General features: G+C 58.1%; 8 protein-coding genes across 8 annotated transcripts; 4 read left to right on the top strand and 4 right to left on the bottom strand.

The window, feature by feature from the left end:
- Positions 1-614: 614 nt before the first annotated feature.
- SCHCODRAFT_01174363 (uncharacterized protein) lies at positions 615-1,516 on the bottom strand (the record flags this gene model as incomplete). Its single annotated transcript, XM_003028994.2, has 4 exons — positions 615-714; positions 773-914; positions 971-1,015; positions 1,063-1,516. The coding sequence occupies 4 exons, from the start codon at positions 1,514-1,516 to the stop codon at positions 615-617; spliced, it is 741 nt and encodes a 246-aa protein (XP_003029040.1).
- Positions 1,517-1,792: 276 nt separating this feature from the next.
- On the top strand, positions 1,793-2,576 carry SCHCODRAFT_02636571 (PIG-P). Its single transcript, XM_003028675.2, has 4 exons — positions 1,793-2,052; positions 2,100-2,218; positions 2,268-2,435; positions 2,491-2,576. The coding sequence occupies exons 1-3, from the start codon at positions 1,859-1,861 to the stop codon at positions 2,375-2,377; spliced, it is 423 nt and encodes a 140-aa protein (XP_003028721.1). The 5' UTR covers positions 1,793-1,858; the 3' UTR covers positions 2,378-2,435; positions 2,491-2,576.
- Positions 2,577-2,641: 65 nt separating this feature from the next.
- On the bottom strand, positions 2,642-3,273 carry SCHCODRAFT_02551069 (uncharacterized protein; the record flags this gene model as incomplete). Its single annotated transcript, XM_050343675.1, has 3 exons — positions 2,642-2,955; positions 3,011-3,057; positions 3,107-3,273. The coding sequence occupies 3 exons, from the start codon at positions 3,271-3,273 to the stop codon at positions 2,642-2,644; spliced, it is 528 nt and encodes a 175-aa protein (XP_050198462.1).
- Positions 3,274-3,677: 404 nt separating this feature from the next.
- SCHCODRAFT_02513776 (uncharacterized protein) lies at positions 3,678-4,751 on the bottom strand (the record flags this gene model as incomplete). Its single annotated transcript, XM_050343300.1, has 1 exon — positions 3,678-4,751. One exon carries the CDS (start codon positions 4,749-4,751, stop codon positions 3,678-3,680), a length of 1,074 nt encoding a protein of 357 aa, XP_050198461.1.
- Positions 4,457-6,721, bottom strand: SCHCODRAFT_02052819 (PIN domain-like protein). Its single transcript, XM_003028996.2, has 5 exons — positions 6,321-6,721; positions 6,028-6,271; positions 5,436-5,977; positions 4,973-5,130; positions 4,457-4,821 (listed from the first exon to the last, which is right to left on the bottom strand). The coding sequence occupies exons 1-5, from the start codon at positions 6,479-6,481 to the stop codon at positions 4,760-4,762; spliced, it is 1,167 nt and encodes a 388-aa protein (XP_003029042.2). The 5' UTR covers positions 6,482-6,721; the 3' UTR covers positions 4,457-4,759.
- A 262-nt stretch (positions 6,722-6,983) lies between these two features.
- Positions 6,984-9,997, top strand: SCHCODRAFT_02052729 (uncharacterized protein). Its single transcript, XM_050341631.1, has 8 exons — positions 6,984-7,226; positions 7,290-7,331; positions 7,382-7,466; positions 7,514-7,558; positions 7,614-7,718; positions 7,770-7,928; positions 7,980-8,026; positions 8,071-9,997. Exons 1-8 carry the CDS (start codon positions 7,130-7,132, stop codon positions 9,612-9,614), a joined length of 2,124 nt encoding a protein of 707 aa, XP_050198460.1. The 5' UTR covers positions 6,984-7,129; the 3' UTR covers positions 9,615-9,997.
- On the top strand, positions 9,553-10,384 carry SCHCODRAFT_01039218 (uncharacterized protein). The gene has a single exon (XM_050340911.1). It carries the CDS (start codon positions 9,767-9,769, stop codon positions 10,229-10,231), a length of 465 nt encoding a protein of 154 aa, XP_050198459.1. The 5' UTR covers positions 9,553-9,766; the 3' UTR covers positions 10,232-10,384.
- A 158-nt stretch (positions 10,385-10,542) lies between these two features.
- On the top strand, positions 10,543-12,847 carry SCHCODRAFT_02636561 (glycoside hydrolase family 16 protein). Its single transcript, XM_003028677.2, has 10 exons — positions 10,543-10,853; positions 10,906-10,946; positions 11,004-11,032; positions 11,081-11,161; positions 11,297-11,366; positions 11,432-11,569; positions 11,660-11,794; positions 11,847-11,914; positions 12,000-12,186; positions 12,346-12,847. Exons 1-10 carry the CDS (start codon positions 10,786-10,788, stop codon positions 12,621-12,623), a joined length of 1,095 nt encoding a protein of 364 aa, XP_003028723.2. The 5' UTR covers positions 10,543-10,785; the 3' UTR covers positions 12,624-12,847.
- The last annotated feature ends 6 nt before the right edge of the window (positions 12,848-12,853 follow it).

Genomic DNA, 12,853 nt, shown 5'->3' with positions numbered 1-12,853 from the left:
TCGCGTTCTTGCCGGTAATCCGGGTCCTCCAGGTCCTATTCCAGCAGCGAAAGGTACCAAACGGCTAGATGACTACGCAACAGCCGTAGTGGCGTCGACCCAAGAAAATGGCGAGCAGCCTATGCTGACTGTCGGCAGTCGCTATCCACGCGTACAAATCAGCGCTCGCGCTGCATTATCTCCTTCTAGTAAAAAGCACCATCATCAACATCATTTCTCTGCCCAATCAGCTGCTTCTTACCACAGAATACGGCGCTTCGAGCGGCTTGTTCTTCCGTCGCGTATCGGCCGCCGATGCCTCAAGAAGCCTGAAGTGGCTGAAGCGACGTCAGTGATGCCCTCCTTGCGAAAGAACAATATTCATTCGTACCCTGTACTCGGGCTATTGGGCACAAGTATAACTCGCGAGGATCGTCCCGGAGGCATATAATTTGGGCCTGACGGAAAGGTCAAGGATTTCTATCCCCCGCACGGAACCATAAGTGCTGTACCTGGCGCAGGGCGCATTACAGCCTGTGCCCCCGAGTCAAAGTTGGAAGGTGACCCATCGCTGTTGAGGAGTTTCGTGGCGCACTGACACGTCGTTACGACCTGCAGGGGTTTACGTCGCTGCGTCAGATCCAGGTGGCATTGCGTACGGTGATGCGGTTGGTGGCGCAGATCTTGGAAAGCGCGCTCTTGATACGATCAAGGGCTACCGTACGGGCAGCTGGACTGGAAGATTGAAATGGGGCGGAGAAACAACCGAAGACAACCAGGGTGGTCTACGAACGAAATGAGAATATGAATAGAGTGAAGGACGAAGCCGTTCACTCTTGGAAGTCGGTTAAGCAGGGTAGGTAAGGTGAGGACTGTGAGGACGAGCTCGGCGAGTGTGTGCACCGCGGTGGTTGAAATGAGTTCCTGTTCGTCCCCTGATGACGTTGAGCTGCAGCCACCTGTTCAATAGGAATTAGGGTGAGATACGCACCCTCAAGATCTTCCAAGAAGTCGGTGTTGATCACATTTTGGCAATCTGCAGATTAGGGGCAAACCCGGCAGTAAGGATGTGGGATGACGTACCAACAAGCAGAGTTCCTTCCCCTGTCCTTGCGTAGGAGGCCGCAATCTTGAGGGCCAAGGCATCTTTAGGGACACCTGGTGGTCCAGATAACTCATATACGCGTCCTGGGCGCAGGCCTCCGTCGAGTAGATGATCCAATTCTTTACAGGACGTCGTCCTTGGTTGTGCAACACCAGCCTTCGACAACGAGGCGAGGGACTGGGACGCGGCCGTCGGTGGCGCGACCGCTTGTGATGCAGACATAACGAGCTGCGACTGGGCGATAGGTATCCTGAGTTCTGGGGGAAACCGTGTATACATCATGGCGGTAAAAGCGGAGGGTCCCTTACGAGTTGACAAAGCTTCCGCAGACTCAAATCCAGCAAGGTCGCCGACATTCTCAAAGCCAGCGCGGGTTAGTGCTCCCAGCGTTGCTGGAGGCAAGGATAGGGAGGATATCGGTCGTTTGTGCATGATTTGCAGGCTGACCCTGTCAAAGCTTGCGCTCTGCGCTGGAAAGGTTCGTTTATGACCGGCTGGGTAATGCGGGGTATGAGATTGAGGGGTCTGTCAGCCAAATCAACGGAGGCGGTGAGTAAAAGGTATCGGACGTGATATAGAGTGGTTGTGTTTATGGTGGTGGAGAAGAGGCAAGTTATGGTGGCGACTCTGCGGCGCCCACGTGCGTATCGGCGAGTACCGAAATCTCAACTTGGCCACGTTTGCCTCCGTTTGGCATCTTGCGGTCGACATTCACCGTCTTTTCCTCGCCCTTTTTAACGTATTACTGGCTTCAGCTGGAGTAGGGGCTCAGCAATGGGGCGACTGAGAAGCACGTCCGGCGCCGCTCCTTTGGCATCTTATCCCGCTCACGAACATAGCCGGGCTCCTGAATTTTACGGTTTCGTCGCCTGGACTTCGACCTACCTGCTCTTCGTTCTCTTCCTCCTGTGGGCACTCTTACCTGACTCTGCCATTGTATATCTCGGGATTGACTGGTACCCAAACCGGTAAATCTGACTAGCGCAATCCCTCCGATGTCGCTAACGTCTTGAAGCGAATGGGCGTTGCTGCTGCCGTCGTACACCATTGTACTGGTCCTCCTCACCTACTTCACGTACCTTGCCCTGGCGCTCTTTGGCCAGCCCGCCTTTTCCAGCGCCACTACGATAACAGGTACGCGAGGTCGTAATGTCGGGCGCTCTTCCTGACGTTTGCATATCAGACTCGTATGCGCGCTATCCACCGCGGGGACACTCGAGTTCCTTGGAAACAGCGGCCGCCGAGCTGCTGGACGCGCCCATCACCGTCGTGAACAAGGCTTTGTACTTTTGACGCTGGGCACGTCAAGGAGTGAATCGCGGTCGGAGCGCAGGCCATGGAGGAAAATATGGTTTATATCTCGCAAATCCTCGTGTCACGTACGTGCAATGCTGAACAGTTCAAAGCCAAATCAAATATACGAGAACCTGAAGCACTCATTGCCACCCTGCAGTCATGCCACAACACGCGACCCACCGAGTCTGCACATCTGAAAGGAAACGAGCAAGCTGGTTAGCACTGCGCTACTGAACGCGATGGCACGACGAACTCACCCAATCAACCCTTCAGATTGGCCATATACACGTGCCGCGACGCCCCAGCCGACGCCTGGCCGGACTTGAGGTCAATCTTGCGCGAGACGTGCTCCTTCGGCACCTTCGCCGGCATCCACTTCAAGCCCTTCCCGTTCGCGCGCGTCGGACTGTCCATGAGCGGGTCCCGCACATCATGCACGACGGGGTTGCAGAACTCAATCTCCTTCTCCGGCTTGTACTTGCGAAAGAATGCATCGCCGTGCAGGCGGCGGTGCCGCCGCGCGTTGGAGGTGGCAGCGAAGGCCATGTCGCAGCCGGGGAAGCCGCATTTGAAGGCTTGTGGGACGAGGGTTATTATCTTGTGTAGTATAGTTGGGTAGGATGCACGTACGTTTGTCGCCTGTATGCGTGTTCATGTGCGTCTTGAGACTGCTTGGGCTGATGGGCGTGAGCACGGAGAGGGACGAGCACTCGGGATTGTACCCACCGACTGAACACCTTACCGCAGTTCGGGCAAGGGTGTTGCTTGGAGGGCCTCGAGGACGTGCCCTGAGTATTCCCATCGCTCCCCACATCAACTCCCTCGTCCATCGCCTGGCCAGACGACGTCGAATCACTACGCGCCCCCGATTGGCTATCGTCCTCCGAAGGCATCACACTCGCGAAAACATCGTGAGGACAGCGGCAGGAGGCAAGGGCGAAGGATTTCCGCTCGCGCCAAATCACGGCATATAGGTCGCCGCATAGCTACTTCCAATCGTCCATCTCAGGCAAATGACCGCAAAATGACCTAACGTGGTATCCGGTACTCCTTGCCACTATGCTAGCCCGTTTGTATAGCCCGTGCGGCCTCATGCAGCCAATCCCTCGGTTTGCCGTCCCCCAAGCTCGCCGCAAGGCCTTCCAGCCCATTCAATGCAATTAAGAGAAAGCCTTCGTACGATAGATGGACGCAGATAGCCTGGGTACGATGCGCGCAGCATGGTCCCCTGACATGATGCAGTTGATGTACAGCGGTCTATATAAGGAAGTTATGATCTACGTCTCCCCGCGTTAAGTCAAGTACACCCGGCGGTGGAGTCAGCCCCATCCTGAGGACGAACTTCGGGGCCCAGAGCAAACCTAAACCTGTCCAACCGGCTCCCAGAGGCGGGGCTGTCCACCCGGACGGCGGTGCGTTGTAGGGGCAGCGCGTTGCGCCGTACGAGCTTACTCGAGCTTCTCGGGACAGAGCCGGGGTCGCGCGGCGGGCGCGCAGGCAGCGGCGTCCGGCGGCCCTGCGGCGTCACCGTCGTCTCGCGGCGGACCAGTATACTACTCACTCGCCCGCCGTGCGCCCACTTCTCGCGCCACCCCTTCGCCACGGCTTCGAAGGCCGCGGACCTCTGGCCCTCGCCGTCATCATCGACCAGCAGCACCCGCGTCTCGCCAACCTGCTGCGGCGTCTCCGGCGAAGGTGTCGGCGGCGCATCTGAGGACGTATTCCCCGACCCAGGATCGTCGTCGAACCCATCGATGTCGCTGCTTGGCTCATCTGTGATAATGTCTTCCAGACTCGGCCCTCCAACGACCGTCCTACGCGAGGATGATGCAACCGGCGCAGATTCCCTTCGAGAGAAGGGCCTCTCCTCCAGATTGATAGGCGTACGCTTGGCGATGGCGGGGAAGGCGACTCGCGGATGAGGTAGCGAGTGACGGCGCTTTAAGTGTGCGACCGGACTGGACACGGGCTCTACGCCAAAGTCCTCTTCGTCTTCGTCGTCGAAGTCATCTGTTCGTCGCGGTCGCGTGGGTGACGATAGGTCTGCCGCGTCCATGCAGTCGTACTGCGCAGGCGAGATGTACCCGTCTTCCTGATCTACGCCTTCCCCTTCGGATACATCCTCCATCTCCTCGTCCGCCGGATGCGCGACTACGGAGTCGAAGTCGTCAGCAGGCTCCTTCGAAGTCGACGCCCGAGGCTGCACGTTCTCCTTGTCTGGCGGCCTCGACCTAGAGTCGCGCGCTGATTCCGGTCTCGGAGTCTGCGCACATGTCGGCGTCGAAGAACGGAAATACTTCGACAGCCCGACGGGAGGTTCCTGCTCCTTCTCCTCCATCCGTGCCTTCTTTTGGCTCGTCTCCGCATCCATCACCTCCGCTAGCGTACGCTTTCCGCTGTTCTTCCCAATCGAGCGCGGCTTGACCTTGATGGGCGACTTGCTTCGCGAGCTCTCATGAGGTATAACAGCGTTGGGTCCTACACGCGAGTCAGTAAAGAATCACGACTAATGCTAGGACATCGACTAACCAAAAAAGTCGAGAATGCCACCCGACTTTGGGGTGGCACTCTTTAGGGGCGCGACAGCCTTACCTTTGCCCTTGCTGATGCTCGACTTCTCGATGATGTTGAGGTCGAGGGTCTTGAGTGGCCGTGGGGCGAACTTTGGGTAGACATCCCTCACAGGGAGATGCGTCTCCGGATCGAGCTCGCCGTGAGCAATACCCTTTGCGATATCCGGGGGAATATTCCTGAACATTGATTTAGCAAAAAGTTTGATCTGCACCACACGACCGGATTTCGATATTCCCCGGCGCATACTGCACGAATAACGTGAGTATATTCTGAATAAAGGGTCAACAAACGCGGCGGGCTCATTGTGTTCTTTTGGGCGACACATTGATCGGTACGGCCTCCAATTGGCTGGGCATCGATATGCTCCTTGGATGGACCTGCCGCGTTTATTGATCCCTTACTCAGAATATACTCACGTTATTCGTGCAGTACGCGCCGGGGAATATCGAATCCCAGGTGTGGTGCTGGTGAGGTCACTTACGGTCCCACGTACAAGTCCGCTTCCTCCGTCCAATCATCCCCGACATCCGTCAGGTGTACCAGCGCCTCGCGAGCTGGGTCGTACACGCGCTGGTGGAGGAAGCACTGCTCCGCCAGCTTAAACTGCGACACATACCCCATCGGTATCCTCTTCTTCCCCTCCCTTGCGATGGCCTTCACGCACTGCTCCGCTGTCTTGTGCTTCCGCACGTACACCGCCGCCGTCTTCAGCCCAATACCGGGTATGCTGGGCAGGTAGTCGCAGCCGCTGAGGATCGCCATGGTGCGAAATTGCGCGTCCGTCCAGCCGACGAGGGACACGCCGTCGCAGGCGGTGACAGAGGCGAAGTCGGAGCGGGAGATGGAGACGACGGTGCACTGGGCGTGGTCGAGCTTGAAGAGGACGTTCTTGCAGCCGAAGACGAGGAGGTCGGAGTCCTCGGTGAGGATGGCGTGCACGGCGCCGGTGCGCTCGAGGAAGGCCATCTGCGCGTCGGCCTCGTAGGGCGCGACGACGTACTTGACGTTCTCGACGCGAAGTGCCTAGGAGGGGATTTAGCTAGTGTTTCTGGGTCCTATTATGCGCCACGCACCTTGATGACCTGGTATGCCATCTCGGGGGTGACGTCCACGCATTTGAGGTAGTGGTCCCTCGCCTGCGAGTGCTTGCCCTGCGCGGCGAGCATGTTTGCGCGCGCCAGGCTCTCCTCCCGCTTCTGCCTGCGCTCATTCTCCGTCCCCTTCTTCGCCGGAAGTGGCCCCCCGTCGAAGACGATGTACGGCTCGACGCCGTTGTGCCTCAGCATCCGCACTCGATGCATGAAGTAGTCGATGTATCTACGCGAGGTCAGTGGCCCGCTGGTATCAGAGTGGGTTCGTCACGCACTTGTGTGTCTCCTTCCCCGTCGCGAGCTCGACCGAGCAGTTGTACACGCCCCGGTGCAGCCATACATATCCGTCGACCGCGATCGTCTGTCCCGCAAAGTCGGATAGCTTCCTCGTCGTCTGGATCGACTTGAGCACGGGGAGAAGGCCAGTGATGCCCATCGACGTCGCCCTTCAGCGAGCAATGAGAGTGTCAACAGCGTCCCCGAGTCGTCGGGGTGGCAGCGACTATTGTATCACACTGGGTGATTTCCGTGAATCCGCGCAGACTCCCGGTGAACGCCCCTTCTATCGGGTCGTTTCCTTTCGGGAGAGGTAAGGGGGTGAATTCGATGTCTAGCTTTCGGATGGTGGTTCTTTTGTGGCGGAAAATGGAGAGGGAATGAGGGTGAAAGCTGGGACAGAGCGCCGAACTGAGCTTGATGGCATCATTGACAGGCCACGTGTTGGCGTTCTCTTCCGACATCTACACTCGTTCTGCCCACAAAGCCCAGTCAAATTGGCACCATTCGATAGAGAGGCATCGAAGACATGACTTGGCTTTTTTCCTGGAGGAAATCGAATACTTCGAAGGGGTGTTCCCCGGGAGTTTGCACGAATTCGCTATTCCAACGTCGCGAGCGGGTGGCGCGTGACCGCGTTGTTTCAATGTTTGTCCCCGCGTCTTGTCTTTGTGCATCTCCCGCCCGGCGTCTGCCGAACGCTCCTTGTCCCGGACCTCTTCATTCTTGCTTGCTCCCCGTTGCTGCTCGCTCATTTGCTTCGCTCGCTTCTTGGTTTCATGAGAACAACATAGTCAATCCCATCAGCATGATTCACGACATTTCGAAGGTCCCACCGCCTCGTTCAGTCTTCAAATTCAATTCCGAGTCCCATTTCGTCAAGGTCGAGAACATACCGAAGGATGGTGAGGCGACGACGGGCAGCGATGCGATGTTCTGATGAAAATGGGCGTATCTGCCTCCTCCAGTCGACAGACAGGAGATTTTGGCCCTCTTCAGCGCCCTGATAGGTGAGTTTGCTGGACTTGCGCGGAGGAAGTACTGACCAGATCTTTCGCAGGCACAGTGCGAACCGTAGAAGAGCAAAAGGATGCCTCCGGCAACACCATCATGCAACTTTCCTTCCAAGATCGAGACGCCGCCAAGTGCGTGTGCATATATCCGCCTTCAGCCATTAATCATACTTTTTCAGGAAAGCCCTCTGCATGAACGGCTATACTGTCTCCGGGACGGCACTGTGTGTGTCGGTGGCCATGCAAATACTGCATATATGCTGATAGCATCATTTACAGGATCGTCACTCGCGGGCCCTCTACCGATGGGCCATCGATGCAGTCAAAGTACCCGGATATGCGCCGTAACCTCTATGTCTTGGGCCTTCCTTTTGCCCTCACGAAGTACGCAGGATCTTCAGTTTTTATTCGTGTTCCTCACATGCGTTGCCTCAGGTCCGAGTTCACCACAATCTTTTCCAAGTACGGAACGGTCGCCCACTGTGTGATTCTCGCCACCGTCGACAACGCATCGCGACGCAGGGGCTTCGTGGTCATGTCCACCCACGAAGAGGCGAAGAATGCCATGGTGAATCTGTCGCGCACGCAAATCAAGTACGTATCGATGACATCTTGTATAGGAGGTGCTTACCCTTCCTCCTCCAGAGGCCATACGCTCGACATTTCCTGGGCTGTCGTCCAGCGCTCGCAAGGTATGTATGCTGGCCCGAATAAATCCCGGTGCTGACTTCTGCAGGCTTTCTTGACGGTGGTGACCGAGCCATGTTCATGGCCGACAACCCGGACTCCCGCAGCTCCTCAATTCCCGGCGATGCCGAGAACGACGCCCCGGACGACGGCTTCAAGCCCGTCGCTGCTCCTTTCGAGGCGATGGAACCCGCTCTCAAGCCCCTTGGCGACTCTCGCTGTCGCTCGATGAACTCTATTGTCTCTCCGACTATGCCTCACGCTGCGTCGCCTGTAGCTGCTTTGTCCGGACGCTCTCCCGCTCAAGACACTTCCGACCTCTCCGCCCACGAGCTCAGCTTGACTTCTACTGCGACGATCCTCGTCACGAATCTGCCCAGTGTTCTGTTCTCCTCAGCGGCGGATCTGCGGCCTCTCCTCTGTCCCTTCGGTACCATCAAGAATCTGCAGGTCATCAAGACGGGCTCCACACTTGCGACCCAGACCTCCGTCCTCAGTTCTAACCAGGCGTCCTCGCTCACCTGTACCCCGGCGTCTTCCCTCAGCAATCCGGACCTCCAAGCTTCTGCCCTCTCGAAACACGGCACTGAGGAGAAGGAGAATGTCGACCCAGCGCACGCTAATGGGAGCAATGCCTCGCAGGAGTCCACGACCACCGTTCTCGTCGAGTACCAGCACGCCGCCGAAGCCGAAGACGCATACAAGACGCTCAAGGGACAGTCCTATGCGCAATTCTCCCTCGAAGTGCAGTATTTGCGTCCTGTTGCGCCGGTCGGAGGAGAGACGCACGACGGATTTTCGCCGCGTTATGACGGGTATTCCACGCGGATGGAGGGATATGGCGGGCGATTGGGAGGTCACGGCGGCAGACTCGAGGGCTATGGCGGCAGACTCGAGGGCCACGGCGGCGGACGCTTCGACGGAGGGCGCAAGCTCCCGAAGAGCTACACGTCGTCGCCGCGCTTACCCTCCTCGCCTCACCTGACTTCCTCGCCGCACATCTCGTCCTCGCCGTACCTGACCTCGTCCTCGTCCTCGCCGTACCTGTCGTCGTCCTCGCCGTACATGACCTCGTCGCCCAACCTGCTTTCGTCGTCGCCCAAGCTGCTCTCGTCTCCGCATATGCCGTTCGCGTACGTTCATCCGTCGGCGATGTACGCGAACGCGATGTCGCCCTCGTTCGTGGGGTGCGGGACGGCGTGTGTGGGTGGAGGTTTGCCTTGTGCGGGGGGCGGCGCGGCAGGTGGGGGCGGAGGCGCGGCAGGTGTGGGTGGAGGGTCGCCGGCGGTGGGCTCGCACTCGTCGTCCGTGGGCTCGCACTCGTCGTCCGTAGGCTCGCACACGCCAACTCCGGGATCCCACTCGTCATGCACGAATAGTTCATCTCCGTGCCCGCACGGATGGCACGGTCCTACTGCCCCAGCGTGGCACGGGCCTACTGCCACCGCCCCAGCACCCTCCGGCCTCTTCTACAACGCGCCGCACTATCTGGTCTCGCCGCACGATCTGGTCTCGCCGCACGATTTGGTCGCTCAGCAGGATGGGGCGATGGGGAATGATTATTTCAGGTGCGTATCCCGACCCTCCGCTTGAGTTTTCTTCGGCGTCTCTGCGTTGGAGTCACGTTAGTGGATGCTTGGGAGTGAATTGCAGGCTGATGATTATCGACAGACGCATGCCGGTGCTCCCTACGCAAGGCGGCCAGTTTGTGTATCCTGCGTTCACGGCGCCGATGCCTGCGGGGTATGCTGGGTTCTGAGGCGGTTATCGGCTACCGCGTCCTCGATATTCGATTCCAGTATAGTTCGGCAACGTCTGCGTACACGCCAGCGGCTCTGCCTCCTCACCTCCCGCCTGTCGCTCGTTCTCGATCTCACTCGTGTACTCGTCACTTCCGACTTCGCTTTTCGACGCTATCGACATCGCTTTACAAGGTTCTCAACATCGCTCTCGCCTGCACTTCGCACATCGCTATGCTTTCGCCCTCTTTATCTGGTCTGGATAATGGCTTTCATGTTACGTCTACACACATCGCTATGGCTGCTCTCGCTTTCTACTTGGCATTCCCTTCATCATCACGCTCTGTTAATCAACATTGCGCTGTCTCTTCCCGTCAAGCACCTCAGCATTGTCCACACCGTTCAGTATCACTGCATCGTCCAACACTTGCATCGTTCAGGCGAGTCGTCTGCTCCAAGACCCTGCCGTGAACTTACCTTGCTGCAGTACATCATTATGGGTTTTTAGGGTGGAATGGATCGATGGATCCTTTAGTATCATCGCGCACGCATACACACTCTTCCTATCCGTACACTGCATGTTCCCGGCTCTGTACACTGCAAGTTATTGGCTCTGTGCCCATAAACCTTTCCCTCTTTGTGGAAGATTGATCACTGGTATGTAGGATGATATGTATCAGGGCGAGCCTGCTATACTTGCCCTCGCACGTGTCCGAGGAGGCGACAAGCGCCGGTGATGGGATGATCATTGGAGGGCGCGGCGCATGGCCGTTACGCTCTTGGTTTCCGCGGCCGTCTTCTCCCCGTTCACAGTCGCCAAACTGTCTCTCCTTGGCCCCTTGGTCCTTGGTTTTCTCCCCTAAGCGATAATTTCTTGGCTCTGTGCCCTTAGCGATACTTGGCTACTTGTCTCGACCGACATTTAGCCTTCTGTCCCGAACGACACTTTGCCCTGACCTGACCTGAACGACGCCTGCCCTTCGATCCTTTACCTCTCACCCTCTTTCTGAACCACCTTCACTTCGATGCTCTACACTGCTCTCTTGGTCGCGCTCATCGCACAGCGCGTCGCGCAGGTGCAGGCGACGGCTTGGTGCGTTGATCGAGTTGCCCGGGACATCTATCCAGCTAACGTAGACGTATAGCAACGCGACGTCGCCCTGCCCAGCGTCCGCGCCGTGCTGCAGTGAGTGACTTCGTGCCCCAGGCCAGAAGAAGAGGAAAGCTGACGCAAGGCGTGCAGGCGAATACGGCTTCTGCGGGGATGGTCACGTACGTGGTTGGCCCAGCGGAGGCCCATGACGCTGAACCCGCCCTTAGTTCTGCCTCGGCGGCTGCAACCCCTTCGCGTCGAACACGCTCGACTCGTGCAAGCCGATGCCCTTGTGCCAGGATGCGGAGGTTCGTGATCGCACTAGCTCGACCGCTTCACGTGCCGCTAACGCTGCGCTCTTCCTTCCTTCTCTCTTCAATACCCGACATCTGCCTGCCGCCTCTCCGACACACGGCGCTCCTCCTCAATACCTCGCCACACAGTACTCCTTCCCGAACAACGACCGCATCCTCTCCAACTCGACCCAATTCGACGGCAACGCGACTGAGTATGGTGCGTCATTGCTGCCTCCATCCTTTTGCCCAGCTCGCCTCAGTAATAACGCGTCACCTCCGCAGACTGGGTCGTCGACAAGGGCTCCATCTTCAACACGAACCAGACCGGCGGCGAGCTCGCCATGATCCTCACCGAGGACAACGGCGGGACACGCATCTCGTCCACGCGGTACATGCACTACGGGACCGTCACCGCGAATCGTGAGTACTCTTGCCAGGGCTCCCACATGTTGCCAGCCCATGCCGCTTGCCCCGGCACGATGCTTGTGGAGACTCAACGCCCCTGTTCAGTGAAAACCGGCAAATGGGGCGGCGTCGTGACCGCGTTCATCACCATGAGCGACATCAAGGACGAGATTGACTGGGAGTTCCCCGGTGGCGCGACGACCGAGGCGCAGTCCAACTTCTTCTGGCAGGGTGTTATCCGTGAGTCGGGCCCCGTGTACGCAACAAATATCCCCACTGACGGTCTATGCAGCTGACTCCACGCACGGCGCGACACAAAAGGACCTCTCCGATACTTTCGAGAATTACCATGCGTACACGGTACGCTGCCTTTCTTCTTTATTCCCATTCAGCTTCTACTGTCCTCCGCCCAAAATATCTTGCTTTACTCACCCGCTCGCCTCAGATCGACTGGCAGCCCGACCACATCACCTTCTCCATCGACGGGAACGCAGTGCGCACGGTCCAGGCCTCCGACTTCGTCGACGGCAACGGCGGGAGCCAGTTCCCGAACACGCCCTCGCGCATCCAGCTCAGCCTCTGGCCCGCGGGCATCGACTCGATGCCGGAGGGGACCGTGCAGTGGGCGGGAGGTGCGTAACATGCTCTCTATTATCACCTTCTCCTGCATCGTGCCTCAACCTGTGTCGCTGGCGATGCACCTGCTCACTCCACGGATTGCCCACTTCACCTCCCGTTCACTCCGCCAACCGCCCACCTCACCTCCCGCCCACTAACACGCCCACTCCCAGGCATGATCAACTGGGACGACCCCGACTACACCTCCGCCGGCCACTTCTACGCGCTCGTCAAGTCCGTGTCCGTCAAGTGCGCCGACCCGGAGACGCGCTCGGCGAACGACACGTCGTACATCTACGAGTCGAACGCGAGCACGCCGAGCGTGGCGATGAGCAATCACTCGACGTTGCTGAATGGCGCGGGGCGGACGATGATGGTGGGGGGCACGTCGATGGATCTGACGCTGGGGCTGGTCGCGGTGGGCGGGGCGGTGGTGGCGATGTTGGTTTAGGGTGCAAGGGTGATGGTAGTTGTGCGCGAGAAAGTGTGTGAAAGGGGAATGGCTGCTTGTCGAATGTTGGTATGGGTTTGTGCTTTTTTGGATGGGTTGTGCATCTTGGGCCTCGCGCCACTCACTCGCTTTATATACCCTCGGGACTAGGTAGGGTGGATAGGCAGTAGCATACCCCATGTGGTTAATCAGTCTTGGAAAATAATGATGGTCAATCTTGCGCATGGGCA

The sequence above is a fragment of the Schizophyllum commune genome (assembly GCF_000143185.2).
Source record: "Schizophyllum commune H4-8 unplaced genomic scaffold SCHCOscaffold_10, whole genome shotgun sequence".
Lineage (NCBI taxonomy): Eukaryota > Fungi > Basidiomycota > Agaricomycetes > Agaricales > Schizophyllaceae > Schizophyllum > Schizophyllum commune.
The sequence above is the reverse complement of the archived record's forward strand: the minus strand, read 5'-3'. Positions and strand labels throughout refer to the sequence as shown.

Bases quoted from the DNA above. Each gene is read 5' to 3' on its own strand.
- SCHCODRAFT_01039218 (XM_050340911.1), top strand. From the start codon at position 9,767: ATGCTGGGTTCTGAGGCGGTTATCGGCTACCGCGTCCTCGATATTCGA.
- SCHCODRAFT_02636571 (XM_003028675.2), top strand. From the start codon at position 1,859: ATGGGGCGACTGAGAAGCACGTCCGGCGCCGCTCCTTTGGCATCTTAT. The intron at 2,053-2,099 runs GTAAATCTGACT...AACGTCTTGAAG, and splicing joins ATTGACTGGTACCCAAACCG to CGAATGGGCGTTGCTGCTGC. The intron at 2,219-2,267 runs GTACGCGAGGTC...TTTGCATATCAG, and splicing joins CAGCGCCACTACGATAACAG to ACTCGTATGCGCGCTATCCA.
- SCHCODRAFT_02052819 (XM_003028996.2), bottom strand. From the start codon at position 6,481: ATGGGCATCACTGGCCTTCTCCCCGTGCTCAAGTCGATCCAGACGACG. The intron at 6,272-6,320 runs GTGCGTGACGAA...GACCTCGCGTAG, and splicing joins ACGGGGAAGGAGACACACAA to ATACATCGACTACTTCATGC. The intron at 5,978-6,027 runs GTGCGTGGCGCA...ATCCCCTCCTAG, and splicing joins TGGCATACCAGGTCATCAAG to GCACTTCGCGTCGAGAACGT.
- SCHCODRAFT_02636561 (XM_003028677.2), top strand. From the start codon at position 10,786: ATGCTCTACACTGCTCTCTTGGTCGCGCTCATCGCACAGCGCGTCGCG. The intron at 10,854-10,905 runs GTGCGTTGATCG...GTAGACGTATAG, and splicing joins CAGGTGCAGGCGACGGCTTG to CAACGCGACGTCGCCCTGCC. The intron at 11,570-11,659 runs GTGAGTACTCTT...GCCCCTGTTCAG, and splicing joins CGGGACCGTCACCGCGAATC to TGAAAACCGGCAAATGGGGC.
- SCHCODRAFT_02052729 (XM_050341631.1), top strand. From the start codon at position 7,130: ATGATTCACGACATTTCGAAGGTCCCACCGCCTCGTTCAGTCTTCAAA. The intron at 7,467-7,513 runs GTGCGTGTGCAT...ATACTTTTTCAG, and splicing joins CAAGATCGAGACGCCGCCAA to GAAAGCCCTCTGCATGAACG. The intron at 8,027-8,070 runs GTATGTATGCTG...TGACTTCTGCAG, and splicing joins TGTCGTCCAGCGCTCGCAAG to GCTTTCTTGACGGTGGTGAC.